Raw genomic sequence first — 12,849 nt, forward strand, 5'->3', positions numbered from 1 at the left:
CCTTCCTCTGCAGGTTGACTTCACTGTCCTAGCTATAAAAGATAGCTAATGTCTGAGTGCATCTGGTGGGAATCAAACTCAGAACCCTTCCTCAGCAGGTTGACATTCCGCTGTCCTACCTATAAAAGATGGCTTTGTATCGAGACAGTTTAAGTGCTGCTTTATGCCTTTAGAAGGCAGTAAATTGCACCAAAAATCACTGTATACACTACATGCAGTACTATTTTTTAATGAATTTTTGGCCTACATTTTATTAACTATAAGGGAAAATATTTGTACTAAGCATTTTATCTCAGTTTTGCAGTATTAAAAGTTGAAGTTTGCAGACTGAGTTTTAAATCTGACCTGAATTTTATCAATATGGTACACGGGTATATATATATTAAAAGATAAGAAAGTATTTTCAGTGCTTGAAAGAAAACATAAATTTTAAATTTAAAGTTAGGCTAAATAACTCTTTGACATAACAGCCATGTTTTCAATAAAATAGATTTTATGTAGATGATATATTTTATGTAATATGGTCTTAGGAGTTAACTTATTGGGGCTCTTGAAAATGCAAATACTTAAATATTTGTTTTACCATCTGCGAATCCTACATTGAATATGGATTAGAGTCAAGTCCTGAATGATGCATGATAGTTATATTTTACATGTTAAAAGATAGCTAAATATTCAAGTGAAAAAAGTATTTGAGTACTCGAAAATATCTTCCATTCGGTGATTTTTTTGTTCAGTGATTTTGTGGGCCGAAGTCTTCTTAAACATTTGAATAAGACGTTTCATGCTTATTTTCCTAAGCTGTGTGTTAGAAAACAATTTTTTTGAAAGGCACAACTCAAAAATGTAAACACTCTTTAAATGAAAAAGTTGAATCAAAAATGCTGATACTGAATTAGTCTCAAGAAGTTTGAGCTTTTTCTTTCAATACTTGGCCTTATTTATTTTGATAGGGTATACTCACCCCAATGAATGATGTCAATATTTGTGAAATCAGGTTATTGAACTAAGTTCAAACATGTGTTTTCTACTTTTTTGAAATCTAATATTCTGATGCTTTTAAGAATTAAATACTATATTTTTCTCAGTGTGAGGGGAATTTATTTTATATTCCATTTGAGGACTGCATGGGGGTTGGGGGTTAGTATTGTATCCCAGTTAAGGACTGGGGATGGGGTTGGGGGTTAGTATTGTATCCCAGTTGAGGACTGGGGATGGGGTTGGGGTTAGTATTGTATCCCAGTTGGGGACTGGGGATGGGGTTGGGGGTTAGTATTGTATCCCAGTTGAGGACTGGGGATGGGGTTAGTGTATGAGTGTTGTATCCCAGTTGAGGACTGGGGATGGGGCTGGGGGTAAGTGTATGAGTGTTGTATCCCAGTTGAGGACTGGGGATGGGGCTGGGGTAAGTGTATGAGTGTTGTATCTCAGTTGAGGACTGGGGATGGGGCTGGGGGTAAGTGTATGAGTGTTGTATCCAAGTTGAGGACTGGGGATGGGGCTGGGGGTTAGTGTATGAGTGTTGTATCCCAGTTGAGGACTGGGGATGGGGCTGGGGGTAAGTGTATGAGTGTTGTATCCCAGTTGAGGACTGGGGATGGGGCTGGGGTAAGTGTATGAGTGTTGTATCCCAGTTGAAGACTGGGGATGGGGCTGGGGGTAAGTGTATGAGTGTTGTATCCCAGTTGAAGACTGGGGATGGGGCTGGGGTAAGTGTATGAGTGTTGTTTCCCAGTTGAGGACTGTGGATGGGGCTGGGGTAAGTGTATGAGTGTTGTATTCCAGTTGAGAACTGGGGATGGGGCTGGGGTTAGTGTATGAGTGTTGTATCCCAGTTGAGGACTGTGGATGGGGCTGGGGGTTAGTGTATGAGTGTTGTATCCCAGTTGAGGACTGTGGATGGGGGTGGGGGTAAGTGTATGAGTGTTGTATTCAAGTTGAGGAATGGGGATGGGGCTGGGGGTTAGTGTATGAATGTTGTATTCAAGTTGAGGACTGGAGATGGGGCTGGGGGTTAGTGTATGAGTGTTGTATCCCAGTTGAGGACTGGGGATGCGGCTGGGGGTTAGTGTATGAGTGTTGTATCCCAGTTGAGGACTGGAGATGGGGCTGGGGGTTAGTGTTTGAGTGTTGTATCCCAGTTGAGGACTGGGGATGGGGCATGGGGTAAGTGTATGAGTGTTGTATCCCAGATGAGTACTTGGGATGGGGCTGGGGGTTAGTGTATGAGTGTTGTATCCCAGTTGAGGACTGGGGATGGGGCTGGGGGTTAGTGTATCAGTGTTGTATCCCAGATGAGAATTGGGGATGGGGCTGGGGGTAAGTGTATGAGTGTTGTATCCCAGTTGAGGACTGGGGATGGGGCTGGGGTAAGTGTATGAGTGTTGTATCCCAGTTGAGGACTGGGGATTGGGCTGGGGGTAAGTGTATGAGTGTTGTTTCCCAGTTGAGGACTGTGGATGGGGCTGAGGTAAGTGTATGAGTGTTGTATTCAAGTTGAGGAATGGGGATGGGGCTGGGGGTTAGTGTATGAGTGTTTTATCCCAATTGATGAAGTGGACTGGGGGTTTGTGTATGAGTGCTGTATCCCATTTTAGGACTGGCGATGAGGGTGGGGGTAAGTGTATGAGTGTTGTATCCCAGTTGAGGAATGGGACTGGTTGTTTGTGTATCAGTGTTGAACCCAGTTGAGGAATGGGAATGGGGATGGGGGGTGGGGGTAAGATTATCAGTGTTCTATACCAGTTGAGGAATGGGGATGAGGTTGGGGGAGGGGGTAGGATTTTCAGTGTTGTATACCAGTTGAGGACTGGGAATGGGATGGGGGAGGGGGTAAGTTTATCAGTGTTGTATACCAGTTGAGGAATGGGAATGGGGATGGGGGAGGGGGTAAGATTGTCAGTGTTGTATACCAGTTGAGGAATGGGATTGGGGATGGGGGAGGGGGTAAGTTAATCATTGTTGTATCCAGTTGAGGAATGGGGATGGGGTTGGGGCTAGTGTACTTTGTATAGCACTGGCAACGGTGCATCTGTTACCTGTTTTTAACCTCCTTCAAAAACATCATTTATTACTTTGTGGTTGGGGGAGGAGGGTATGGGGAGATAGTCATGTGACTTACCACTTGCTTTCTTAACCCATAAGCCCATTTACTTTATTGACTTGTTTTAAAACACTTTGAGTTGTCAAAATCTTCACATTATTTAAAGTACCTTCTCTGATTTTCAACAATGCAACTTCATCCAAGTTTCTGCTCTCTGATATGCCTGTCATTGCCACAGATTAGGATCAAGGGTGAAATATTAAATAGCATGGTGTGGCTTGGTAACACAGAAACAGATAAATACAATCTACTTAGCTACAACAGTGAAATTGGCAGCATATTTAAAATGGCCAGCACTTGTCAAAGAAATGTTGCGATATCTCTGTACCCTTTAACACCTGTGTAAGTAGGGGTTCTAGGTAACAAAGGGCCAGTTTGGTATGTGGTAAAGGTACACGAATGCTTAAATATGAATGTGAAATTGCTTTGATTGAGTTTTTGTTCAAACATTTGCATTTCAATTACTTAAGATATTTAACCCATATTAGAAAGAAAAAAATGTTGGTTTTATTTTTTGAAAGCATGTCGTCTTTTCACAATGTATGCGAATTAAACGTCATTGTGACAGGTGGAATATCTTTAATGTAAAAAGTATATTTAAAGGGACATATATTGAAGCATTTTCTCAAAATTTCATGCAAAAGACAAACCTAGTTGTTATATTGTAATGGTGTATTTTTCAGTGAGCGTGCAGATCCAAGCTCAAAACCCGACTTCAGGAAGCGACTCACAGAGGGGGCCAATATCAACAAGTCACTTGTCACTCTCGGATATGTCATCAAAACTCTAGGTTAGTAATTTATAAGAGGGGGTATTCTTACTACTTACAATGCTCTTGAGTTCTGAATATGACTGGCAATCATTAAGAAAGAATAGTTCATGAAATAATGAGAGTTAACAGAAGGGAGAAGAAGATGGTGTTCTAAGCTTTTAATGTCAACTTTTGAAATACAGAGATAAGTCAAGATATCAGTTGCACTGTCCGTTAAGAGCTGTTAGTTTGTTGTTTAGCCTTTCTGTCAGTTGCTCTGCAAATTCAGCTGCCATTTGTTCTGTCAGGTTGAGCTGTTTGTTTTTTGTTATATAGCTGTCTGTTGTGTCGTGATTGAGCTGTTGGTAGGTCCGTCATTGAGATGGCAGTTGATCTGTCATCGAGCTGTCAGTTGTTCTGCCAGTCCTTCTATCATTGAACTGTTGGTAGGTTTGTCATTGATCTGTCAGTTGTTCTGTCATTGAACTGTCAGTTGTTCTGTCATTGAGTAATTGAGTCATCTGTTATTTTGTCATTGAGATGGGTGTTGTTCTGTCATTGTGATGGCTGTTGTTCTGTCATTGAGCCCTCTGTTCTTTTGTTGTTAATATGGGAATTGTTCTGTTATTGAGCTGGCAGTTGTTTTGTCATTAAGAGGGGTGTTGTTCTGTCATTGAGCTGTCAGCTGTTCTGTCATTGAGCTGTCAGCTGTTCTGTCATTGAGCTGTCAGTTGTTCTGTCATTGAGCTCTCAGTTGTTCTGTCATTGAGTTGTCAGTTGTTTTTGTAATTGAGCTGTCAGTTGTTCTGTCATTGAGTTGTCAGTTGTTCTGTCATTGAGTTGTCAGTTGTTCTGTCATTGAGTTGTCAGTTGTTCTGTCATTGAGTTGTCAGTTGTTCTGTCATTGAGTTGTCAGTTGTTCTGTCATTGAGTTGTCAGTTGTTCTGTCATTGAGTTGTCAGTTGTTCTGTCATTGAGTTGTCAGTTGTTCTGTCATTGAGCTGTCAGTTGTTCTGTCATTGAGTTGTCTGTTGTTTTGTCATTGAGTTGTCAGTTGTTCTGTCATTGAGTTGTCAGAAGTTCTGTCATTGAGCCATCTGTTCTTTTGTCATAAAGATGGGTGTTGTTCTGTCATAGAGATGCCAGTTTTCTGTCATTGAGGTGTCAGCCGTCAGTAGTTCTGTCATTGAGCTGTCTGCTGTTTTCTCATTGAGCTTTTATATGTTCTGTCTGTCCTTAGGTCTGGTAGTTTGTAGACATTGGCCTGTTTGCGCAGCAACAGAGAGATTGGCTTGTCACTTAAGACGGTAAAACTTCAGGAGTAGGGTGCCCTATGATGAACAGTAGATGATGGTTAAGATAAACTGTGATGCTGAGCTGAGTCTTACCAAAATTTGTTCACAGATTAAAACCTGAAATGTTTCTCTCCACCTTGATGTTTTACCAAGGTTTTTCTTTGTTAATTCTGTTTTGCCGAGGTTGGTGTTGATTCGGTTGTTTAAAGGATAGCTGTAAAAAGTACAAGATGTCCAGTTGTTGAAGTTTATTTGAGAAGTAAAAGTAGCAGTATGATCTATATACAATACAATATAAATGTTTCAATATCTAAAACATGAAAACTTACAATTCATTATTAACATAAAGTGATAACTTCATGGGGAAAACTCGCTTGATATATGAGAGTACCAAATGAGGAAAACATGCTAAGTAATTACAATATACTTGAATTAAATGAAAAAGGTATCTTATATATTCAAGTTATTTACAAATCAAATAATCACTAAAAAGCATTAAATAAAATATTACATAGAAAATAAGTCAACGATCTTTATCAAATCAAATAAGAAATGTTTAATAGAAAAATACAACAAAATAGTTCTTACCTGTAAAAAGTACAAGATGTCCAGTTGTTGAAGTTTATTTGAGAAGTAAAAGTAGCAGTATGATAAGGGACAAGATTGTTGTTCCCTTATAATACCGGTACTGCTTGGTTGCCATAAAACAGTATCCATGGCACCTCAACAACTGACCCATCTTGATGGTACATGTTCTGTTGCTTATGTAGTTAACATAGTAAGTTGAAACGAAAATGTCATAAAATCTCTTTTAAATTGTATTTCAAAGGTTACTAGCCATGATTTTCTTATTAGGTTTTATTGTTAAAACTTTGATATTGGTTTATTACTTTACAGTGACAAAGGTAGTCTAATGTTGCTTATTGTCAACTGTTTTATAATTGTTTACCTTGTATACAAATAGCTAAAGAAGATATACAACAATGAAAATCAATTACATTGTCAAATATGGTAAACATCAAATGTGCAAATTTGGTTAAAATAAAATGTGCATTTAATAGTAATATATACAGATATTATTGATAATCAAAGAACATATCAAATATACTAAAACATAGAGACATAAAAACTGAAACAAAACTAACTCTAAAATATAATAAACACACACATACAAAAAACAAATATTATGTGACAAAACCTTGTCACAATGTTCATGAAAACTTATTTATTATCCACCTATTTATAACAAAAGTCCATTTAGTGGGCATATTTTGTCTAACAAACATCTCTCAAACTTGATATTTGTTCAATATATGTTTTTAAGAGCCCAAGTTATTTCGTAATATTGAATAGATTAATAACTAAAAATGATAATTAGTGTCTGATCTCTAAGTTTAGTAGAATCTGGTAGGTCAGAATGATATACAAAAGCTGAAGAAATAATCACCTCCTTGGAGACATTTGGAGCCCATTCCCTCCATAAATAATAATCGTTCAGAAGGCTATACAAAAATGATTAATGTTATAATTAATTCTTCATTAACATACGCTTTTTATATGGTATGAAATATGTATATATAAAGAAAGTTAGGACAATATGTATTTTTATACCATAGGAGGTTTTTCATGAAGCTAAATAAAGGTGGCTAGTCTGTAAAAAAGTGGACTGGATTCTTTTAATGGCTCAATGGAAAAATGAGCTTTAGAAACCTAGAGATCTATTATAAACCATGAAATGTCTTCATAACATGTAATAAATGATAATAATTCCATTCCAAACTGCTAATATCATGCCTGGGTGTAAAGGGCTTATGAATGGATATTGAGTACCCTGTATATTTTAACACAATATCGGAATGAGAAGTGACATCAAACATGATAAATCACTTTCTTTATTGCCTGTTATATATTTATCTGATAGCGAATATGAAAAATGAAATCTTGTTGAAACTTTGTATTGACAAAAAGCATACAGTTATTTCTTTGTAAAATGTTAAGCAGGCGTTTATTTATGAGAGAGTTGTATATATATACATTTTTAATGGTAGTGAATAACCTTATTTTGTATAATTGTCACTCTGAGTATTGTTTTGTTAAAGAATGAATTTGTATGAGGGCTTTTAAGCATATATATAAGGGCTTGAAATAAGCATTATAAGTTTGATTATTAAGGGAATGACTCAAGTGAGACTTTTATACAGATCCTGTTGTTTAATTGTTATTATTATCAGGTTCTTGTGATTAAGTAGAAAATATTAGCATTTAAAAAAAAGACTGAATTTCTTCACTTCCGCTTTTTAGGCTTAAGAATTAGTATTTGAAATATAAATATTTTTAGAATAGATCGAAAGTATATACCTTAAAGCTAATAACCATTTTCCTAAGGAAATAATTGGCGCAGAAGTTTTATTTTCATTCGAGTTCATTTTTGGAGTAGGAGGGTAGGGGTGGGGTATGGGATATAGGAGGAGGAGTGCGTACATGTAATTGGGGTGGGGTTGGGTGGAGGAAGTTTGGAGAGGGATTGTCTTTTGGAACCTGTTGATTTAAACAAGTCCCTGATATATATATCAGCTCATCTGATATGTGAAGAAATGAAGTTGAGGTATTGTCATACTCTTGGTGTTGTTGTATTCTTCAGAATAGTGCATTTTTTTAACCTTGGCTGTAACTTAAAGCTGCACTCTCACATGCTCACAGTTTTAACCTTGGCTGTAACTTAAAGCTTCACTCTCACATGCTCACAGTTTTAACCTTGGCTGTAACTTAAAGCTGCACTCTCACATGCTCACAGTTTTAACCTTGGCTGTAACTTAAAGCTGCACTCTCACATGCTCACAGTTTTGACCTTGGCTGTAACTTAAAGCTGCACTCTCACATGCTCACAGTCTTGACCTTGGCTGTAACTTAAAGCTGCACTCTCACATGCTCACAGTCTTAACCTTGGCTGTAACTTAAAGCTGCACTCTCACATGCTCACAGTCTTAACCTTGGCTGTAACTTAAAGCTGCACTCTCACATGCTCACAGTCTTAACCTTGGCTGTAACTTAAAGCTGCACTCTCACATGCTCACAGTTTTAACCTTTTTTATTTTTTGGTCTCAGAATCAGCTCATTTTGGCATCAGTGCCTTCAATTTAATCCTATAAGATAACTCACAACTCAACAGATCTGCCAACATTTCATTTTTCTTAAAGTGTTTTTACCATAAAACATCAGTTTTCAAAATTAGATATGAAAAACTATGATCTGCTCTTTTGTCAGCAGTCTTATATCACTGGTTTCCAGACATTTACACAAAATATCTATTCCATTTCAAATTGTCATTCCAAGAAAAAGTTGTCAAAACAACCAGTCTATGAGACTCAGTTTTAAATTAAATTCAGTATTCATTTTGCCCGAAAATACTGACATGTGAATCAAGGTCTGTAACTCTAATTTGAATGATTTTTGATGTATGCCCTTTTATTGAAAACACAACAATTAAATGCAAAAACTTAACCTTGACCATAACTTAGAAACTGTTGAAGATATTCAAGTGAAACTTGGTACATATGTTGCTGGAGAAAATTCTGCACAATATTTTGTACCTTTTAAAAAAAAATACCACTCACACAATAAAATGCAAAACCTTAACATAATTGACCTTAACTTAGAAACTGTTCAAGACATTCAAACGGAACCTGGCACATATGTTGCTAGAGAAAATAGTGCACATGTAAAGCAAGTCCCATAACTCTGGTTTTAATAACTTTCTTGTAATGCCCCTTTCACAAAAAAATCAAGCAAATTGGCACGTAAAAGTGTTCATTCAATGGCTTTCTTGTTGTAGTTAAACAATCATTTAACATGGTGAAAAATCATGCAGAGGATCGGAGTTATTGTACTGTTAAAAGCCCCTCTATATATAGCGTACTAATAAAAGCAATTTAATGCGGTAATGTACAATATTGGGTGAGAAACAGTCCAATTATTTCTCATTGTATCAACTTTTTAAGTAAACACTTCATGTTTGCTAAATTTCACTTACAAATTGATAAGCAATTGGCATACATTCCTGTCCCTATATAGATCCAAGCCCACAAACCCATGTCTTAAATACTTTGTCAATATTGGCACAGATTTATGTAACTTTTTAAACAAAATATTGTAATGAACTCAAGGGGATAGATCTGGCATGTATAAAAAAGGTCATTGTTATTACAGGGAGTTGGAACAAGGACCTGTAGGGGCATAAATTAAACATTTATGAACAGGAGTAAAAGATGTTTAATATAACATTACAGTTTTCATTCAGAAATGAAGAAAAATACTTTTAGTCTTAATATGACCACTTTGTATTTAACTAATGCTTTAAAGCTGCACTCTCACAGATTGATAGTTTTCACTTTTTTGTACATTTTGTCTCAGAATCAGCTGTTTTTGTTACCAATGCCTTCAATTTATTTATATAAGACATCTCTCAATAGAAGAGATCTCAATCATTTGGGAAAAGTGCTGAAATTCCATTTTTTCTTAAGACCACCAAATTTCCGTTCAAAGAAATTGATAAAAAATGGAATGACTTCATATTTTCAGTCCATGTCTGTAACCTTTTAGTGTTAAAATCCTTAATGAAAATATGTAGGATTTACTGGTACCTACAGATTTTCAAGGATATATTTAACCTTGGCTGTAACTTAAAGCTAAAATGTCTAACATACTTTGCAGTTCACTTACATTTCGACATAAGTCAAAATCTCTTGAAGTATTTATGCCATTGTCACTGAGACAGGAAAACTGCCAGAATATTTAACTTGTTTACTTTTGAAAGATTTTAAACAGACAGTGAATTAATGGGCTTTATTTTACAACACTGTCATTTTCACATGGGTTTAATGGTTTGTGTCATATTCAAAGTGTTCAACTCCCAAGTGGGGGTCCCATCAAAGAACAATAAATGGACGGTATTTTAAAAATGTACGAATAAAAATATTTGGAAATAAAAGTAAATAAAGGTGTTTTCTCATTTATGATGTCTTAAAGTGACAACAGTCACATTATAAGAAGTCAAAGACCCTCCTTTTAATGGTTGTATCCGGTGTTCACTGGTTTTTATCATAATCCCTGAGTAACAATGATGTTATATATTCTGAGAATTGATAAAGATATTTTACATAGAAAAATTGACTTAACAAGTTAAAATTCCGATTAAATCTGAAAGTACCACAATATTAAAGTGAATTTTCTGATCTTAAAGCTGCACTCTCACAGATTGAACGTTTTGACAACTTTTTTAATTTCGATCATGGAATGAGCCAATTTTTGCGAAAAATCCATGGAAACCCGTTATATAAGACTGCTGAGTCAGACAAAGAAATTAGATTACAAACTTTTATATTTAAGTTCAAAAACAGTGTTTTGTGCCTTTTTCTTAAACCATTTAAGCCATAAAACATTGATTTTCGAACGGAAATATGAAAATCTGCAATCACATCTTTTACCAGCAATCTTATATCACTAGTTTGTAGATATGAACGCAAACATTTGCTCTTTCCAAGACAAAAAATAAAAAAAAGTTGTAAAAACGGTAAATCTGTGAGAGTGAAGCTTTAAAGTATTATGCTGTATGTTTGTTAACAACATGGCCAAATGGTATCCAGCATATTTGATGACCTTTGACAGACATCGGTATTATCATTGTTTTGTCCCATCTGTGAATGACTAATGGTCACTCAGTGTTAAGTTGCTTTTAGAATTGTTCAATCAGCTTTCATAAAAGTTCAGATCAGCACCAAACTGTAACATTATTTTGAATTTGGAATAATTTTGCCATTAAGTAGAACAAACTGTCCTGTTCTGGAGAATTTCAAGTGATTTTTCCCACAATTATACAGACCAAAGACCTCATTTGCTGACCTTCAAGGTCAAGGCCACATTTTAAGATCAAAAGTCATATAATTGTGCACACATTCTAAAATCTATGCCTGAAATAAAGTCATTGAAAGTTAATTTTGTACTGTGCCAAACTTTATCAAACTTACACAAAGCTAGATTATTTTATTTCTACCAGTACTCTCTATTCCAGCTGAGCGATCACTCCTGTCTTGGGAAACAGATGACATGGGCTCACTCCAGAGTTTTTCTGCCAGTGGGGGAGGGGAGTCCCAGGCTAGCTCCACCCCCTCAGGACCAAATAAACAACGCATGCCTTACATTCCATATAGAGACTCTGTCCTTACTTGGTTGCTTAAAGACAGCCTCGGGGGAAACGCTAAAACCATCATGATTGCCAGTAAGTGAGCTGTCTTTTTAACAGTATTTTTAAGTTGTTTTGGGGTTAGATGATGTCTCTGTTAATAAAGTTGACACATAAACTTATTTAGTGTAAAGCTGGTTTAACATTTTCTTAAAAAAACACACACTTACGAGGGGTGATCCAGAATTACGTGGACTTCTTACATCTTTTCTTTATTGTGCGTCCAAATCATTTTTTAATTCATGAATATCTTATTCAAAGTATTCTGCATAGACGGTATGAAATTTAGGTCTGTAAAATTAATGAGTATTTCAAAATTACGGGTTCTAAATTAACAGGAACGCACGGTTGGCGCACCGTCTAAAATGAACGTTTACAAAAAAATTATGTATCTCTTACAACATGCTTTTCTTCCATGTTTATCTATGAAATTCCGCCAAATTACATCATATATTACGTTGACTTCATACTAATATACTGTTCAAGTTTCTGACGTCATTTCCGTTTGAAAGTCGCTATATATTCTGACTTGATTACAAGCACAGTCTGGGACACAACATGGCGTCATCGGACTTTGTAGAAGTGCGAGACGATGAAGTTTTGCGTTGAATTGGGGAAAACACGGACACAGATTATGATAATGATGGCCAAGGTGGAAATGAAGCAACATGTGTCGGTCATAAGTATTTAACTGGCATTAACGTTTAAGAGAATGATGATATTCCATAGAAGACGATAAGACAAAGGGACAGAAGAAGACGAAGGGCATGACGTTTTTGACGTTGGTAAAGAATGTCATCAAAGGGGATCGCCATTTGACAGTTGTGTTGTAGAAAGCATCGTCGGGGCAGGGTACGGAAGTGCAAAGAGTTTTAAGAGATGATTTAGGGGTGCGAAAAGTTTTTGCGAGATGGGTCCTATAATTGCTATGTAAGGACGAGAAAGAAAAAAATATGCGTTATTAAAAAACATTTCTGCAAATATTTACACGGGAAGGTGAACAATTAATGAACAGGATTACTTTGAAAAGGCATTATTATTTTTTTAATTAATTAATTTTTATCAATATTATTATTATTATTTTATTTTTTTCTATTTATTTATATTTTCATAATATATGCAGTGGATTATGCGCCATGTGTTGGTTGGTAATACTTCGAAAAAATATGACGCTTTATGAGCGCAACGTCATTGACGTTATTGGACTGTGCCGGTCGTGTTCAACCATGTATCGTAATTTGATTGCAATTCAGCGAAAATTCTATATTTTGCTCTGAAAATTGCAGGAATTACGTAGGATATGTTATATGTATTGAGTGTGAAGTTTCTATGTTCTATGTGAAATGATGTTAGAATTATTAAAAAAGTCCACGTAATTCTGAATCAACCCTTGTATTCTTAAATATTAGATATTGTTCCAAGATTGTTTAAAAAAAAACATACACAATTATTTTGATGTTAA

The 12,849-nt window shown here is 36.0% G+C and overlaps 1 protein-coding gene across 1 annotated transcript in view; it reads left to right on the forward strand.

The window, feature by feature from the left end:
• Positions 1-12,849, forward strand: part of LOC128208704 (kinesin-like protein KIF16B) — a 56,059-nt gene that overhangs the window by 23,684 nt on the left and 19,526 nt on the right. The window contains exons 10-11 of the mRNA XM_052912252.1: positions 3,787-3,893; positions 11,217-11,423. Coding sequence (XP_052768212.1) covers positions 3,787-3,893; positions 11,217-11,423 — 314 coding nt within the window. The remainder of the gene's footprint in view (positions 1-3,786; positions 3,894-11,216; positions 11,424-12,849) is intronic.

Source organism: Mya arenaria, chromosome 11, assembly GCF_026914265.1.
Source record: "Mya arenaria isolate MELC-2E11 chromosome 11, ASM2691426v1".
NCBI classification, from domain to species: Eukaryota; Metazoa; Mollusca; class Bivalvia; order Myida; family Myidae; genus Mya; species Mya arenaria.